This window comes from Dermacentor andersoni, chromosome 5 (assembly GCF_023375885.2).
Source record: "Dermacentor andersoni chromosome 5, qqDerAnde1_hic_scaffold, whole genome shotgun sequence".
NCBI lineage: Eukaryota > Metazoa > Arthropoda > Arachnida > Ixodida > Ixodidae > Dermacentor > Dermacentor andersoni.
In genome coordinates, this window is record NC_092818.1 from 100,724,909 (window position 1) to 100,743,432 (window position 18,524).

The following is an 18,524-nucleotide window of genomic DNA, read 5'->3' on the forward strand; positions in this document are numbered from 1 at the left end:
GAGGAAGGCTTTGATATAGTTGTAAGTTTTGTGCCCAACATTGAGTTCCTCCAAAGCAAGCATGATTGCTTCATGCTTAATGGTGTCAAAGGCTTTTGTTAGATCTAAGGCTAGGACAGCTCTAGTTCTTTTCCTGTGAATAGCGTGTAAAACCTCTTCCGAGGGTCTTAGCATAATGTCTTCTGTTAGATTTGCTCTAAAGCCTATCATGGTGTGCAGGAAGTAATTCCTGTCATTCATGTAGCTCTGCAGCCTGCTTAGAATTACGTGCTCTAGCACTTTGCCTAAGCAGGAGGCGAGAGATATGGGCCTCAGGTTCTGAAAGTCAAGCTTCTTTCTCGGTTTTGGGATGAAGACAATGTTTGCATGCTTCCAGGATGAGAGGTGTTCCCCTCTTTTCCAACATTCATTAAAGTATTTAGTAATGGCTTCGATCCAGGCATCGTCTAAGTTTCTTAGTGATTTCTTGGTAACCCTGTCCGAGCCTGGAGCTGAGGAGGTCCCGAGTGTTTAAAGCGCAGCTCGCACTTCCGACTCTTGGATCTCCTCATTTAGTTTGTGGTTTGCGGTTCCCGAGTAGCTTGGCAGAGACTTTGTTAGATGTGTCTACGTATCTCTGTCCGACTTTCTCAAAGAGTTCTTTATCTGAGAGTTCTTGGTTCTGTACTAGTCTAATGATGTTTTTACTGTGCACGATTTTGCTGTTCTCCGGATCCAGCAGGTATCCAAAAAGGTGCCAAGTATCTTTGAGGCAAAGTTTGCACTCATTTGGTCGCAGACTTAGCCCCATTGTTGCCTGGTAAGCTGTTGTGCATAATCTTCTCCCTCTTTGGATAGCTTTGCAATATTAATGCGCAATGGCCGACTGGATTTCCACGTTTGCCACCTTCTCTGAAGACTATTGTATGCTTCCCACATATGTAGCAGCCAACTGTTCATAGACTGTAGTGTCTCTGATGATGGGATTGGTTTGGTTACTGTTTTAGCATCATTGATGAGATCTTTGACTCATTCCTCTAGGTTGCTTCTCTGTGCTTTGATCATGAGTTGTCTGAATTTGTCCCCGTCCGTAATTTGGACTGGTTTCCTACCTCTACCTCCAAAGTTTTTGGCAGTTATGGTAGCTGCCACTATATAGTGGTCGCTACCTAGATTAGTCATGGTTTTGTGCCATATCACTTGTCCTGTATACTTTGTGAGTGTCGGGTCCAGAGATGTGCTAACCTGTGTGCTCCTGGCAATACTAGTAGGGGTGATTTGTCTGTGCGTAGCGTAAGGCGCGCATCCTGGATGTAATTCTAGAGGTGCGTGCCTTTCTTATTATTGGCTCTGTATACCCAGGCCATGTTCTGTGCATTAAAGTCTCGCACTACGACTAGTGGATTCTGTTGAGAAATTTTGTGTGTCCTACATATTGCTTTGATAATGGTATGGTGTCCTCCCTTTGGTTTGCTGTATACATTGTTTGAATGTGACGGGTACATCTACAATTTGTGGAATTAGTTCTACTAGGAGACAGTTCAAGTCAGACCTTTCTCAGTCATGTTTTATGGCCGTTGGACTTCTTTGGATTAATGTGGCAATTTGGTAGTTTTTTGAAATTTTGTTTTCGCAAGTTTTATGTTTTCGCAGTTTAACATTACCAAGTCCTTCCTGCAAGGCAATAATGTCGGGGACTTTTTCTTTACGGTTTTGTATGTGGAACTGCAGGTTACTTCGCATTTTTCTTAAGCTTCTACAGTTCCATCGCCAAACTGTTAGGTCATTATGCAGTCCCGCCATTTTGAAGTACATGGGGGGTTTGTGGACGCTGCCTGGCTCCTGAAGTCGTTGCACCCTGCTCAAAGGTGGATGTAAAGTTAGCAAAGGCTGTTTCTTGTTTGCTTTGTCTGGCTTCAAGTGCTTCGATTATGCTGCCAATTTGTGCGGCAAATTGTGAAGAATTTTGCTCCAGCATGGATTTAAGTTCATCCAAGGGGTCTTATTCTGTCGGTAGGGGGTCGCATTTTTGTGAGGGGTTGCGTTGTGGCGAGGATTATCGCGAAGAGGCTGTGGATGCAGTAGGTGTGTTTAACTACTGTTTTCATGGAAGAGTGTTGAATTATAGAGCTATTAGTTAGCCCTCTCCCTGTTCTCAGTTTGTCAATTTCTTCCTGTAATAGAGCGACTACGGAGATTAGGTGTGCATTTTGTCTTGCTAGGTGTTGTATTCTTTCCTCAACTGCTTTGGGCCGGGAGGTAGGTGGACCCATGATTACCTGTTTTGACCGGTCTTTGGAGATGCTTCTGGCCAAGGGCGGGAAGGACCTTGACCTGCTTCGACTTCTCGCTCCAGGCCCGCGTGTGGCTGATCTGGACCGGCTTTTTGAGGTATGTCCATCATTCTTCTTATTTGGTGGTGCAGGTAGGGTAGCCGATTTCTTTTGTTTTTTGTAGAGAACGTTGCATCTTTTAGTCCCAGTGACATGATCTCCCTTGCAGACGATACATTTCAGTGTGCAATCTGGTATTTCTTTCTTCGGATGGCTTTGTCTGCATCAGTAGCAGAGCTCTTGCTTCTCCCGTGGGCACATATCCGCTCGTTGTCATGGTTTCCGGCAGTTGAAACATGCTTCAAGCTTCGGCTTGAAGGTGTAGCATCTCACGACACCACCGAAGAGGTCGATGCTCTCTGGCATTCTTGTGGTGTTGACGAAGATGATCAGGATAGACTTAGTCTGACTGAATTTTCTAGCTCCAGCAATTTCCAAGTCCTTGCCTTTGTTATGCTGTTGTAGGTCCCGTAAAATTTCGTCGTTGCTGTGGCTTGAGTATGTAACAGATAGCCCGTATAGACTCATTTGGGGGTGCAATGTAGGCATTCAATTCTAAGGTCTCGTCCTGGAGTCCCCCGAAAAAAAAAAAAAAAAAAAAAAAAAAAAAAAAGAACTGGCTGCGCCACTCTTCAGTGAATTTCTTTCATGCGAACTTCTGTCGTTGTGCGTCAGCCGCTCTTCAAAGACCAAAAAGAAAACTTTACAATTTATCCGCTGCTAGGTGGAATGGAACTCGCGCCATAAATATTCCATTAATATCGTGGTATAAATATTGTCACACGCATCACACGCAGAATTTGAGGTGGTGCCGCTAGATGGCACAGCGTGTCCAGAGGCAATATACCGGGGGAAGGCATCAATCGGTCAGAAGTCGAGATAATCAAGAGACGTTTAGTCTTGGCGGGAAAAAAGCAAGCAAGAGATTGACATTGACACGACCGGATCTGTTAAAGACATAGGTAGTGGCAAAAGATAGAGAAGTTTTGAGGCATAGTACAAAGATTAAGGACATGTATACAAAAATTCTAGAATGAAAAACGTGTATAGCATACCTGATCAACTCCAGCAGACTAGGTGATGGTTTGTCACCGCCCTGTTTAAAAGGGGTTGCCAATAAATCACCATAATCACCGAATAAGGTCAGTGGAAGATGGTCGAAGTTCCAGAAACTTATACATATAGGGAAGAGCGAGAGGAGCCTGGCTGTAGACATGTCTCATATCTAACGCGTTTCGGCAGTGGCAATACGGTGTTTGCTATACATGTATTCCTTTTACAGGCATATAACCGGGAGAACTAGGGGTGCACTTATCCCCCCCCCCCCCCCCCACACACACACACACACACACACACACACACACACACGCACGCACGCACTTATGGTATATATATAGTCGTCCATGCAAATGTATATTAATAAATGTGTGTGCGTACCTTTCGTCACGATGACCTCCAATCAAAACAATAAGAGTGTTCGTACCTTTGTTCAATATTCTGTGCCACTTTGTCGTGTGCTGAACAGCTACACTGGTCATCCACCTGAGTGGAATGACTCATGAATTTTTTATTATATACTTATATGCACTGTAGCAGACGACACGCGGTCGGCTGCACTGAAAGAAGTTACGGTCTGCGCAGTGCGAGCAGCCTGCGGGCCTTGCCTGTACTGCCACTGGGCCGTTCCTTCCAAAATGTTTCACGTTCCGCCGTTTGCATCCTCGCAAGTTTCGAGTGGCCGTCTGACCATCTTTGAAAACACAAAAGCAGCGCTGTTACCTATTTCATAATGGTGGTGGGATGGGCCCAAATAAAGTATATAATTTACCGGTCCCTAATGGCTGACTATGTGCGGTTGATAATCAGATCTGGTAACTACAAATACATTTTCAGCTTGTTTAAATGCAATGGTAATCCGCAATTCTCATGTAGCTAGGTTTAATGCGTTAGCATTCTTAGGGCACTTCACGCACTTTCTGGAATCTACCTATGTATGTATCTAACCGTTGTCCCGCCTGCCTAGGTCACCGAGCAGTCCGTGGTCGAATGATTAGCACATCTGGCTGCTGTGCCGAGGTAACAGGGTTCGAAGCCAACTATTGGACCAACTTGGGTCACCGAGTATGTGGCGATGTGTACATACGTGCCGCTCTTCAATGAACTTCTTTCATGCCAACATGGCTCAGTGTAGATGCGGGAATCGGTAGGTACCGCTGCTCGAAGAAACTCTGACGCCGACTTGGAGCACTGGGTATATGCCAGCCGGTCTGTGCTAGTCTTCAGTGAACCTCTTTGATGCCATTTTGGGTCACCGGGTACATCTTCAACGAATGAAATGTGAAAGTGCCACTCTACAATGACGAGAAAGACCTCTTAAATTTATCCGAGTTGAGCGGAATCTAACCGTATTCGCAAGGATTCCTCAAAGACAGCAACCAGACACACATGCAGGCTGCGCCACAAGTGCACTGTGTATGTGCCGCTTTTCAATGAACGCCTTTCACGCCAACGCTTTAGCGCACTGCGCCATGAATGCACTGGTAATGTGCCGCTTTTCAAGGAACCTCTCGCCAACTTGGGTCACTGGGTGTGTGGCAAACGAGGTAACAATTTTTATCGTTCGCAGGCACCGACGCACCATGATTCTAGTCTCGGAGGCCCCACGCAGACTTCTCGGCATCGCCGCTAGATGGCGCACCACGTCCAGAAAGAAGTGCGACTCCATTGCAATAACCCTTCGCACATAACTCATTTTGATGGTGGCAATATGTTGTGTCGCTATATTAAATGCTAACGCATTACCGTCGACAGTCATCCTGAGATTGGTTCCGATGCAATATTCTTTTCCTTCAAACACTTAAAAAGAGCCTAAATAATTTACTCGAATCACGTCACTACAGATCAATTATAAGCCTGGGCAGACACCATTTGCAAGAAAAAACAAATAAATCCATTCAATCATTGAACTAATTACAAAGTCATCATTTTAAACTTTACAGCATGTTTGTATGGGAAAGTTGAAGGGAGCCGTCATAAATGTCTAGTTACGGGTTTCAACATTTCAATATGGCCATGTAGATCGGAATAACTGTCATCAAATTATTCCTTCAATGTACTCGATTACGCACAAGGCCCCGCAAAGCGCGGTGCTCTGTCAAACACCTCTGTGACGTAAAAGTGTTGGATAAAATGAAGCTGACGTCACACTTAGATTTTCCTTCGAGCTGATTCCAATTGGCGCTCTGCGAAACTCCGATTCGGAGGCAGAAGGGGCAAGGTGGATCGGTTTGCCATGTGCATAATCGTGTAAAACGAACAAATAATTTGACGCCAGTTATTTCGGTCTAAGCGGCCATTTTGAAATGTAGAACCCTGTAACTAGACTTTTACGACCCATTCCCTTCAACTTTCCGATGTAAACGTGTACTGTAAAGTTTAATTAATGGGTGCACTTTGTGAATGTATTGCTTTAGTTTGTCTTGCAAATGATATCCGCCTGGGCAGATAATTAATCTATACGACAATGAATTATATATATATATATATATATATATATATATATATATATATATATATATATATATGGAGAGTAAGGGGGCTTGCGGCGAGGGGAGACACGGATAAGTTTTTGTTCTTGGGAATACTACCACAGAGGAAGGGAAAAAGAAGACTAACAGAAAGTGTCACGAATATAAATAGTCATAAATATCAAAAGGAAATGCTTATGGGAAAGGGGCCCTCGCCGCGCTATAGGTAATTTCTAGCCGCCGAGTGCGTGGAGAGTATGGGTATGGTGTATTATAAGTGTATAAGGAAAGCAAAGTGCAGAGCAGCTAGTGGCGAGGGCCTGATGAGGGTTTTGCTACAAAAGCTGCCACAAACCAAGCAATGCCTTGAAAGGTCCAGCAACATCAGAGGACATCCATGAGCCAATGCACAGACAGACTTCAACGGGAGGGAGGGGCAGTGTCACAGGAAGTTGGCTTGCTGAGACTAGCTGCCCTGCATTATAACTCAGCCTTTTTCCTTCCTCCGTGCATACTATGATCTTTCATACCCCCCCCCCCCCCGCCCCACTGCCCCACAAAGTAATCGAACGAAGAGATAAACTAGGGCTCTGAAGCAAGTTCGCATTTTCCCGAAGATTGCACAGTATAAACATGCGCTACAATGCAGGTAATACATCACAACCCTGTTGATATGTGCACAAGAATTGCTTGCCAGGTGGTTTTATACATACTGCAAGCCCACTTCACTTTTGTTAACGAAATAAAGGATACCCTTATTAACAATAATTTAATTTCCATCTTGCAGGATAAAGCTCTGGCTGTTGAAACCAGCGTTAATGTGGTGTAATATGCAGCTAGAAAGTAGAGTATGGTTTTAGTTATGCGTTTCAAAAGGTTTTGGTGACGACAATAGCTGAACATGCACCATTCTCAAAGAAAACCATTCATACAGGCTACTTGAAATGCAGCAAAACAGCACTGCTGACCTTGACATGCGGTGACGATGGTGAACCAATGGCAAGAGCCAGGCATGTCGGCTCTCGCTACTGGAGTTCCCATAGACATACTGATGACATTTATTGTTGCACAACTCAATGAGAAGCACAACAGACAGAAAATGATGGCGATGCATACACTCGGTGTCCTTGCTTTATTTAACTATGTACAAAATGAAAGCAGCTGCGGAAGCGTATGGTAAACACAACTCGCTGTGATGCAAGGCAAGAGAGAGAATGGCGTGGGGGCCAAGATTTGAAGAGTAAGAGCAGGTTGCCCGCAGTGCCGCATGGTATGTGGAGGAGGAAGGAGCAGTGAATCCCTCAAGAGTTATTTTCTTTACGGGACACGAAGAAGTCGTTAGTATGTACAACTATACTCTTGACGCCTGTGACCTTGGAGCGCTTGAAAAGCCAGGGAGGAGGAGGAAGCTGGGGAGGAGGCTGGTCATTGCAAAGTGGGTTGCAGTTTCTGTGGAAGACTAGAGACGTGTCTGAAAACAGAGAAAATGTTACACCTGCATGAGCTTTGCCCGCACTGCATGCACACATCTTACTGTTTGGTCCAATTAATTAATCCCAAACTACCCAAATCACCAAAAAAGAAAAGAGAAAGGGCACTAATGAAAAGAAACATGGAACAGGCCACAACAGGAAAAACATGCATCCTGTGTGTGAAGTGCTCAGGCAAAAAATTATTCCGTTTTCACACCGAATCTCCTGTCAAGCATACTGGGGGCCGCACGACAGTTGCCTCGGTAACACCAAGGAGAAGGAATAAAACATGCATTACCTCGTGTTGCGATGTGTACCTCAGCCCGATGGTGCTGGGATACTTTAAAGAAACAGAAGAAATGATCTAACCTACTAACACAGTTTGGTTTAAAATGCAGGAAAGGTGAAATGGTCGACAACAATTGACACTCTGTTGCACGACTGAATGCAGTTTTGTTCATGCATCAAATTCCAGCTCATTTGGTGATTATTCCCTGGTACAAAATACAAAAGTTTATTGATTAGCTCAAACTTGCATGGAATGTAGCTGTCTAAAAATAAAACAGAACTGTTTGGGATCAAATCAGCATAAATTTGTAACCCACTCCACATAAAATGGAAGGTTAGGAAAACCCAAAGCCAGCTTCATCATGCAAGTGGCAGGGGGGAAAAAGCAGCTGTTAACGCAGCTGCATTCTGTAAATCAGTGGCTGGTAGTAGATGCAGCATTCAGACAGGAAAAACTGAAAACTGTCAACCAAAGGCACCGAGACACACTACTGCTCTCTACGTGACTCACCCAATCTAGACCTGGAGATTGCAGTTATGAGGAGGAGAAAAAAGCACAGGTTTGCGAGTCAGCCAACGTGACGAACTCGGTGGGCATCTAATACAAGTACAGCAGCAGCATGATCATTTACTTTTTGCACTGCTTTGCAGGAAAATCAGAAAAGTCTCTGCTACTGCGCGTGTTCACCGGACATTTAACGAAATCATGCATGACAAATTGCATGGTTATCATGAGTTCATTTGAAATAAAGCTGACTTAAAAGTGTCACTCAACCAGCACACATGCTATGCCAATGCACTTCCATTGTTTACAGCTAACTTGCCAAATTCTGCATAGTAAACAATACAGCACATGAAAATTTGCCTGACAGCTTAATGCAAGCACGATTTGGCTAGAAACGAGAGTAGGAAAGAAATGGAAATACACATTTAATATATGCCTCTGTTCTTAAATAGAGAGAGACAGAAATGGCAACAACCAAAGGCAACACTTGTGAGTGACACGTGTAGAGAAGATTCGTGCACAGTTAACTTAACATCAACTATGCATGCCACAAAAGTGAAAAAAAAGAAGACACCTTTTATTTTACAACGGGAAGATTGCAATTGCAACATTACTATTTCATGCACTTTTCAAAGGCTCCTGCAACTTGCACGGCACATTGCACTGATTAAAAGACTAAAAATGGGTAGACACACTAGCACCTTTGTTCCACTTAGTTTGCAAACAACAGCCTCAAGGGTACGTATGTTAGACATCACGTGGGGGAGACAACGGCTGAGAAGGCTTGAAGTGCACATTTGTGAAACTAAACATCTCCGCTAAGGTAAAGCTGAGCTGGCACTTTTCTGTGACACACACGGAGAGGATGCCTAGGCCTCTATCACTATACACACAAACTGGACAATAAGTAGAGGCGGACAACATTCATGGCACAGTGAAGTGATAGCCTACACGGTGACAGCAGTCTCTGTACACGGATCACATGGTGCAAACAACTGGGGACGACACTAGGTAGTATAATACATGCTCTCTCTCTCCCCCCCCCTCCCCATGCCTATAGATAACAGCAGTATTGCGTTGCAATGCTGAAGGCATTTTCAAGACGACAACAATAACATAAAGCCAACGGTTCATACAAATCATCAATCTGTGGCTACTGATGCTTCACTACTACATTCACTTTTGCTCCTTCACCATTGCTTCAACACTGCCCACCACTGTTCATGTTGTGTCTTACTACTTCCAACCATAAGAATGTTGTGATTAAAGGGAAAGTTAGTTATACAGCAGAAGTGTTTTCATAGTGAAAATTTTTGTTCCAATCGAATACATACGAATATGAAAAATATGGGCCTGTAATGCCAAATCAACTTGTATATATTTTCACACTTCTGATAGTAAAAAAAGAAAGTTAAGAAATATAGAGAAGGGATAGTCAACCTTATTTCTTTCAACATAGTCAATGCTATTGAAAGTCTGTTCAACTAAGCAGCTTGCAAGTGAGCAAATGGTGAAAGTCTTGTCATGGGAAAATGAAGTGGCCAGTGAACCATATTCATGGACCTTTTTCGACAGCAGGCAGGCTTATATGATCATAGTGATAACCCCACACATTCAGCCATAGTCAAATATTCTAAGAAATAAAATTTCTCATTCTCAAACTGAACACTCCGATACAAAACATAACTATTCCGAATGGTATTTGAAATTCAGAAGATTCTTACACCCCTAATAGAATGCTACAGCAAGCACAACTGTGCAAAACAAAAAGAATGCACAGCTTCTTGGTATCTAGTGTAGCCCACAACAGAGGCCAGCTAGCTGCACAAGACAACTCGTGACAAAACCCCATAGCGCAAAAAAGACAGACTTCAGAAGGAAGCAAAAAGGACTATAGCTTTGTTGTCCTGTTACTTTCTTTCTTGATTTTATGTCTCTTTTGCAGAGCACAGTTTCATCACGCTAACTTAACAAACCATCCTAAGCCTGCCTTTCCTTACACGACAACTCTGCAAATCATCTAAGGTGGACTGAAGCAGCAGTGCTACACAGAATGACTGTGGCCACGAACATAAAGACAAAGGACAGCGAATCAACTGAGGTGAACTTCCAGTGTGGCAGACAAAAAACACTCAATTATAAGCATATGCAATTAAAAAAACAACAAAAAAGTGGAAACAGGTCAATCACTGAAGAAAATAGAGACTACACATGTATCGTATACATTGTCAGACAAACTATACAGCAAAACAACCTCGTTGTCAAGGGCCAAGAGAGTACAGTCAGCGGTTGCACAAGCTTTTCATTCATATTTTTTCATCACGTGACCATGAGTAGAACTTCAGGCAGGCTGCCGATGCATGGCTGATTGTGATGTGACACACGCTGTTAGTTGATCAAGATGCTGTGGCGATTAGTGGTTTGTTCGTAGAGACTTCGACGGAATCAACAGAGACAAGCAGACAAAAAGCTAATAATAATAAAAAAACGAAATAAAGGGGGCGAATGAATGTAACAGTAAGCACTGATGCATCGAAAAAGTATCCAGCATCGTCAGGTTGGGTAGGGAGGGCGCACGAGGCCGGGGGCGTAAACGACACGAAACACGCACACACATGCAGGCCGATGGTGGTTCCTCTTGATGCCACCAACACTATAGCACACAGAGAACAGTCGTTCACAAGGCGGGCCTTTTTTGTTTGTTTTTCTCTTCGCTCAATCCTCGTTAATGGGATTAAGGAGGTCGTGGCGTACAGAGGCAGTGCTGGCCACTGGCTGCAACGAGAGAAAATGGCCGGTGAGAGATGCGACGCCCCGACTTCCGCCGTTCCGGTGGCCATGCAACATGCTGGACATGAACAAGCCGGTAAGGTGGAGCTAGGATCCCTCTGTCACTACAAACAGGCAGGCAGACTTTCAAGGGCAGAAAGGGCCTTACATGCCCAATTCTCAATGGCCCGTGGCATTCGATTTGGCGCAGGCACAATGCAGGCAAAGTGGAAACACTGCCGTGGCCAAGTACACCCGCCGACCCATTAGGGGAGTCATCAATGATGACTCTCCTAATGATGATTTGTCATCCATTAGGGGAATCATAAGGAGGCTCATAAAATGGGAGTCATAAAAGAGGTCCCACCAACCAGAAATGGGAGACACCACTGCTGCTTCTTGCAGTTCATGAATTTGCACTGCTCCAACCAATATAGCAACCTTGATTGAGTGAACCAAAAGTAATCGTTTTTTTGTCTCTTCAAATTGTGCCTGCCGTGCGGTGCTTTAATAGGCACTGAAAAATGAATTCCAAAAGGACAACCTCCAAATGGCATCTGCTGAAGATGTACTGCCCTCACTGTCCGGGAGAACAATAAATCTTCACAGCAGCAGGTGCTCTGGGATTTGACTCAGGACTGCCTTTGTATCACACCCAAATGTAGTACAGCAAGGTCCAAAGCTACCACTTTATTGCTCGTTTAGTCTTGTTTCTCTGCTTCATTCAAGCAGGCAAAAGGGCAGGCATATTATCCAGGACAACATATTCATGCATACATCAAAACACAATGCTTATGATTCCAACACGAGCTGAAACATGCAGGCAATTATAGCATTCTCACAGCTTATTTATATTCAATTGATAAATTTCCATGCACTGTAATATAAACAGCAGTCCATGACAAATGTCTCAAAACATGCACATGCTTTAGTACCAATTGCACAGTATGATAAGGAATGAGGCATTGAAATGTACAGTAAAAAAGCAGAAACACAAAAGTCTATTAAAAGCCCATTGTTAAATATATCTTAATGATGATCAACCATAGTGACAAATGATATATAAAAAAAAGTCAAGAAGCATATTTCACGCCTTTAACACAATTTAACCTGCAAGAAATTAGGCACAGTAAAACGAGAAACAAAAGAAATGATGCACAACAAAAATGCTCTATATATGTCTCACTTTGTTCATCTCTCATCCTTACTGCGCTCTAAGTTTCTTACAAGAATGAAATACTACGATATAGCCCACGTTTCCATTCTATCGCAATATCGTTTAACCAGCCCACCTCCTGAATATATTGCCACTGTTTATGAACTCTGGGAACTTGTATTAACACCTTAATATTTTTCGTGTACAACCTGCAGAAAAAAATAAAGTTCCGACAACTAAAGAATGGCTTGTTAACTCTATAATGTCCAGGCCATGCCAATGCCACAAGAAAAGTTCCCTACTTGCTCTCCAATGGCTGTCCAAGAATAAAGAAAAATAAATGCATTAGCAAAACAAAGAAATTACATACTGTTAAAAATTTTTGCCATATCAATATGCCTTGCTGTAAGATATACCTGGTACTATACAAGTTATAAACAGGGATAAGGTTCCTCAGAATGGCTCGCCAACATTTCGATTGGAGGACCTATCTTCGTCAAATGCAAAGATAGGTAAAGATTTGCCTTTGACGAAGACAGGTCCTCCATTCAAAATGTTGGCCAGCCTTTCTGAGGCACCTTATCCCTGTTTACAACCTTTATACTATGCGTGCTGGTACATCTGTCAGCCCCTCTTTTTGATGCCCCATCTATGTCTGTCTCCCTTTCTGTCCAATCTTTTGCGCAGATTCCATTCTAAACCCCATGTACCAACTATCCCAACAGCAAGATTTCTTATCATTACCCAATGGGCAGTTCATGCAATTCTGCATATGTGGGCATATCACTGACAGAATGCTGAAAATGTTGGCAAGAGTTGCTACTGTGCTGTGCCATGCGCTTCTTGGTCTCTTCACACCATTCCTGCAGTGACCTTGTTAATAACAGCTGGGAAAGCGGTCATAACTGATAAAATGGGTGTTTCTTGACCGACACAGCAATAAATAGAGACTGAAAGAAACGGGAAATAGTTTGTATATAAGGCTTGACACGGTGGACATTACAGAATTAAAGCATCCCACATAGGTAAACGTGCAAAAAAGAAAAAGAAAGGAAAAGGTATTCCAAAATTATATACACAGTTAGACGGACAATAACACAGCCAGCCAAGAAGGCGGGAAGACAGACAAGGACCAAACAATCTTACAATTACCTCGATGTGCTAGAAACTACCTTTTCAATGTTGAGACACTAGCTGGAATACGTCGTTAAGCCACGTGAACCCCTATACAGACAGCCCAATATATATTCTCATGGAGTGCACAGGGTTTGGATGTTTTGACAGCATGGAAGTTCCTGATCAACAAAACCATCGTTCAGCGTGTTCTAATAAGAGCCATCGGTGATTAGTTTGGGCTATTCATTGAAAGTGCTGAGACTAAGGGCAAGTTCAAACTATGCTCTTAAATTCTGTGCTTCTTCACTGGTGCTGCCCATTTCGTGCGACTACCTGCACAAGTTAACAATTGCTGTGCACTTCTTTCAAGCTACAATAGAAAGTGCCCTCAGCTATAGTGACCACAGCATACAATCTTGCCGAAGATGTCAGTGATTCTCAGCAGAGTGAGCTGATCATTTTATTAGCTGCACCCTCGCGCACTGTTGTAGACAGATTGGAGGTTTAACTATGGCACTCGGTATGACCTGTGACATGGAAGCGCACAGTCAAACACATTCTGAGCTTGGATGACAGCGCTGACTAGCTTTCCAACTTCACATAACTGATAATTTAGAGAAAAATTATGTTACAAGGTCAAGAAATTAGGCAAATGGCCATGTCAAGATGGCAATTTTAACATTTCAAGTTCACTGTGCAACCACTGCTTGCAACAGGCTTGTTGAATACATGTAGTAAAATAATGCACTAGGCGAGTTTCAACCTATATTTATAATGTACAGCATGAAAAAGGATGTGAAGAAGAATTTTTCAAAAAATCCGCTCTCGTAAGACGTTTATCCGTGCACCTGTGAGATTGCAGAAGCTTTTCATATTCGAAAGCATGCACAATTGTGTGTGAGCCAGCCATCCACCAGCCAAACAAAAGATGCACTTGCTTGTCTTGATTATGCATAACTATACCGCTTCTCATGCGCCTTTTTACAGTAGAATCTCGGCGAACAGAAATGGCTTGAAACGGAATTGCCACCTAAACAGAACAACAGCCTATTGGTCGGCTGGGTGTGCATTTAGGCAATAGAAAGAAAAAAATAAAAGGTCGGTTATACAGAAGCACATTTTTTTCCAACTCCAGGTAAGCGGAACTAAATATATTACTGAAAATGAAGCTGAGCAGCCAATCTTAATGGCATCGCGACCGGCATCACTTCATGCCTTTCTTTGTTTTAGTTTTCTCAACAGTTTTCTATGTTATCGCCTAGGTGGCTTTTTCTGGTCCCATGGTTAGTGTGGCTCTACTGTGATTGTGGCTTGATGTGGTTTCTTTGTGTTGGCAATGTCCGTGAGCTGTGATTTTGCATAGTACCGTATTTACTCTCATAATGATCACACTTTTCTGTAAAAAAAAAAAAAAAAAATTGGCGCAAATTCAGGGGTGCGATCATTACGCAGGTTCAATTTCCCGCGAGAAGAAAAAAAAAATTTTTTTTCATTCCGTGTTTGCAGCAGGATGACAACAGGTCAACAAATAGGCGGCTGCCGCTGTGTGTAATGCGGGACACACACACACACACACACACACAAAAAAAAAAAACCCCGACCGGCAGAGCAAGCCGAACGCGCTGAATGCTATTTCCTTTTCTTCTCGTGAGTACATTACGTGCATTGAAACAGTTTCTTCCGTATCAGTAATGAATAATATCGTTAATATCGGCAATTCTGTGGCAATAATGTAGCCAAATCCACTTTGAGGGGACAGAAATAGATGGGTGCGCTTAGCTGCCAGTGACATAGAAACACATGGCCGGCATGCTGCAGAAACTGCGGCATCTGTCTTCACTACTATCCTAATACGGCACGTTTCCGCTAAGGGTGGGCAAATATCTTAGGTGTGTGTTACAAGCGTTGGCGTTTGAATAGGGTACACTTCTAACGTATCAATGTAAACGTGGTTACTATTGTTGCCGCTCGAGATTTGTTGCGTGCCCACGAATGCAGATAAGAAGAATCAAAAGGCGCCTTTTTTGTTGTTGTAGACCACAACCATTACAGAGCCTACACATAATAAAGGCATGTTTGGTTGTACCCCTTTTTGTCATGGAAGTGGGGAAAGTGATGAAAGTAATGAAATGGGACATCTACTTAAGAATGTTTGGTGCGTGCAGACCGCTTGGTTTGTCCTGAAGAGTCGTTCGCGTAGCATTCGACAGATGATAAGTGCAATCATTATTAGCTAGACTTGACACGTGACATATCGCTGCGGCAAGCTTGGGGTGCGATCATTACGTGAGTGCGATCATTATGCGAGTAAATACAGTATTTCTGATGGTAGCACAGAAATGGCTGCACAATGTACTCATGCTGGAGACGAAGATCGAAGTTATTAATGACTTCGAGAGTGGTTGCTTCACTAATACGTCATTATTTTTTCTACAAGACTCTTTCTTTTTGTAATAACGTCTTGTGCAGCGGCTACGAGCAAGTAGCAATTTTTAGAGAAGAAGCTTTCTCATTACATCTGCTAAAAAAATTACAGCCAATAATGAACCTCGATTTAACAAAATTTGCTACGTAATGAAGTACTTTAATTTCCCAATTTTAGTTGCATTGAAAACCGTGTATTTATCTTTAGCAATTTAACGAAGTATTCAGCCATTTCAATCATGTAATTGGAGCCAGTATGGCTAATAAATCTAGCAAGAAATTATGTTGGCTGAGGCAAAACTTATTTCAAGCATCCTCCTGCATTAAAAGCTTGAGCGGCAAAACCACCGTCAAAGCGTGTGCACTGGGACGCTGTAGGCAGGATATACCACTGCACCATTTGTCGCATCCTCCTGCATGAGAGCTCACATGACACGAGAGCCGATAACTCCTTCTGCGCAAGAGCGATAGGGAGGGGGCAGGAATGCACACCTATCTGCCTTCTTCCTCGTATGCGTCTGTGCGCGGGTCACATGCCGTATTGATCTTGGAGGTAATCTTTCTGCGGCAAGCCAAAGTGTATGGTGCCTTCATGTGCATTTTGTTGTTCTCCCGTGTCTAGTGTTGGCGGTTGCGCAATCTCAAGTTTCGGAGACACAGCACGAAGCATTTATCGCATTGTGATTGCGACGCGTCATTGAGCGAGATCTGTTAATGTTTTCCTGAATGCGTGCGACACTGATAAAACTACGAACCTGACTTCGTGTACCTCTTAGTCTCTTTGCTATCACCATCAATGCTCCACCTTTCTGGTGAAACTCACCTTTTCTTTTCTTCTTTTTTTTTTCTCATAACCAATATTTATATCTTTTTACACTTTTGTTTTCAATTTGTGGGCACCGGCTGTGGGCACTAAGCACGGTCAGCCAAGGTATTCAAGATTTACGACACCACATGACTCAACACACGTAAATCTCAGACGCTGTGAGCCACGTCGATGCATTGCTCTCGGTGCAATTTGCACTGCACGAGCAGGCACTCATAACTGCGCTACTATAACCCAACCTGCTTGCGATTTGTTTATAAATGCTTACTAAGAAGATACTATCAACCTGAAATTCTCTGGGAATTTGTGAAGTTATTTTTAATGCTGGAACTTTAGAACCTCGAATTAACAAAATTTGCAATTTAACGATGTTTTTCGCTGCAAGTACAAGTTCATTATATCGAGGTTTGACGGTATCTACTGTTGACAGTAAAGTACGTACCCCTTTCAAGAGAGCATCTGGTGTGCCCTTGAGCTCAATCTCTTGATAAATGCAACTCGTGATAAGCAGATCTACCTGGTCCCTTGAGATTCCATTTAACAAGAGTCCATTGTACTTTTAATTATCATTTTGGTTGTTTAAATTTGTTTCACAATGTATATTGCTTGAAAAAAATATTTTTCAGTAAACCTTCAATTGCAAAACAGCATTCATGTTGCTGCTCCTGCTTCTCCTTGCCTGTGTTTCCCTTTTCATTTACTAGATAATGAATCCTTGCACGTACTTCATAAAACAAACTCAAGAATGCCTTGCAAATTTTGCTCAGCTCTTTAATCCATTTGTTCCTATCCCCATTGCCCTTTGGCTTGATCAGAGCATGTCAGAGAAGTGTGCTAATCGCTGTGTTTTGCATGTGTAATGAAAGAGCGAAATTTTCTACCATTACATGTAATTGGCTGTGCTGAGCAATAGCGCAATTCATGGTTAAAGAATGCTCTTGTGTACCTTGCATGCTGCAGGTCATAGTGAGTGTCATAGTACAATCCTCCAGAGTGCAGACAACTATACTTGCATTAAAGCAGCTGCAAAATAGAGTGCCATCAGTGCTTTTGTGAACCATCTGTGCTCCAAGACGTTATGTTGGTAAATAATGTTATTTATACCCTTTTTTTATTTTTCATCACAAGATAATTTTTTAAGACTGAGCTGCTGGCAAGTGTGGAAGCTGTGTGGTTATTCCGGACCGTCCTAAGGCAAATGAGCATTTCAGTGATGAGGTGCTAATTGCTTTTCTACTTCGCTACTATTCAAAATACCTCCAATTGGTTATACAGTATAGAATGGCCATTCTATCCTAATAACTTTAGCATACACAGAGATGCAAAATTTTGAAAATACATGGCACCATAAGCTCATCAGATGCTTAACACAGAAACTTTCATGGAGATACAAACTGTATGTGCAGGTTTAATAACAAAGTTTACTGTATATGTTACATCGCCATTAAGTCTACTCAATAGCAACGACTGCATACTTCTTCAACAATGCCACAAGAAAAGCCATTCCCTTGCTTCACTCTTCTAAAAAAAGTTGAACCTCACCCTTTGTGTTTTTCCTCAAAACAACAAATCTTGCTAATCAACCTCCTGGCACTACATAGCTTACACAAGTGTCAAAGTAGACAAGCCAGACAATTAGTTTATAAATATTACAACAATCAGAAAGAACAGACTGTACATCAAAGGAACACTTGCAGAAAGAATAGTAAATGCAGAACCAAGGTGAACCCAGTAGAATCAACAAAGTGACAAACAAAGTTGACAAAAGACAGACATTGATACAGGAGGTTAATACAAAGGAAAACAAGGAACAAAAACAAAGGACAGTGGCAGTTCAGTGAGCTGTGGTTGTATCTCTACATTGATCTTAAGGTCAGGACACTGTGGCAATGAATGATGGCCGGGTACCATAACTGCACAATAACATGAGATATTGTTGCACAGGCACCTTGTGTAGCACAGGAAACCATGCTCCGAATGTAGTGCAAGATTTTTACAATGAATTTGCCGGTGTTTCTATAGTATTGCCCAACTTGCAGCATTGAAAAGTAAAACAGCCAAGCATTAGTTCTATGACATGGTCTTTGCTGCATTCAGCGCTGGTTAAGTAAACTTTTTCTTGCTCTGCC

At 42.7% G+C, this 18,524-nt stretch overlaps 1 protein-coding gene across 8 annotated transcripts in view; it reads right to left on the minus strand.

The window, feature by feature from the left end:
• Positions 1 to 6,954: 6,954 nt before the first annotated feature.
• The window catches only part of PIP5K59B (Phosphatidylinositol 4-phosphate 5-kinase 59B), a 101,185-nt gene continuing 89,615 nt past the window's right edge, over positions 6,955 to 18,524 (minus strand). For 6 of the 8 annotated variants that reach the window (XR_007599557.3, XM_050178311.3, XM_050178308.3 and 3 more), the window contains one exon: positions 8,661 to 10,879. Coding sequence is in view for 5 of the 8 variants with exons in the window: in XM_050178311.3 (XP_050034268.1) it covers positions 10,820 to 10,879 (60 nt within the window). In the remaining 3 variants the exon portion in view is untranslated. Of the gene's footprint in view, positions 7,311 to 8,660; positions 10,880 to 18,524 lie in introns of those variants that run through there. The other 2 variants (XR_008612576.2, XM_050178310.3) reach the window with 1 other exon arrangement.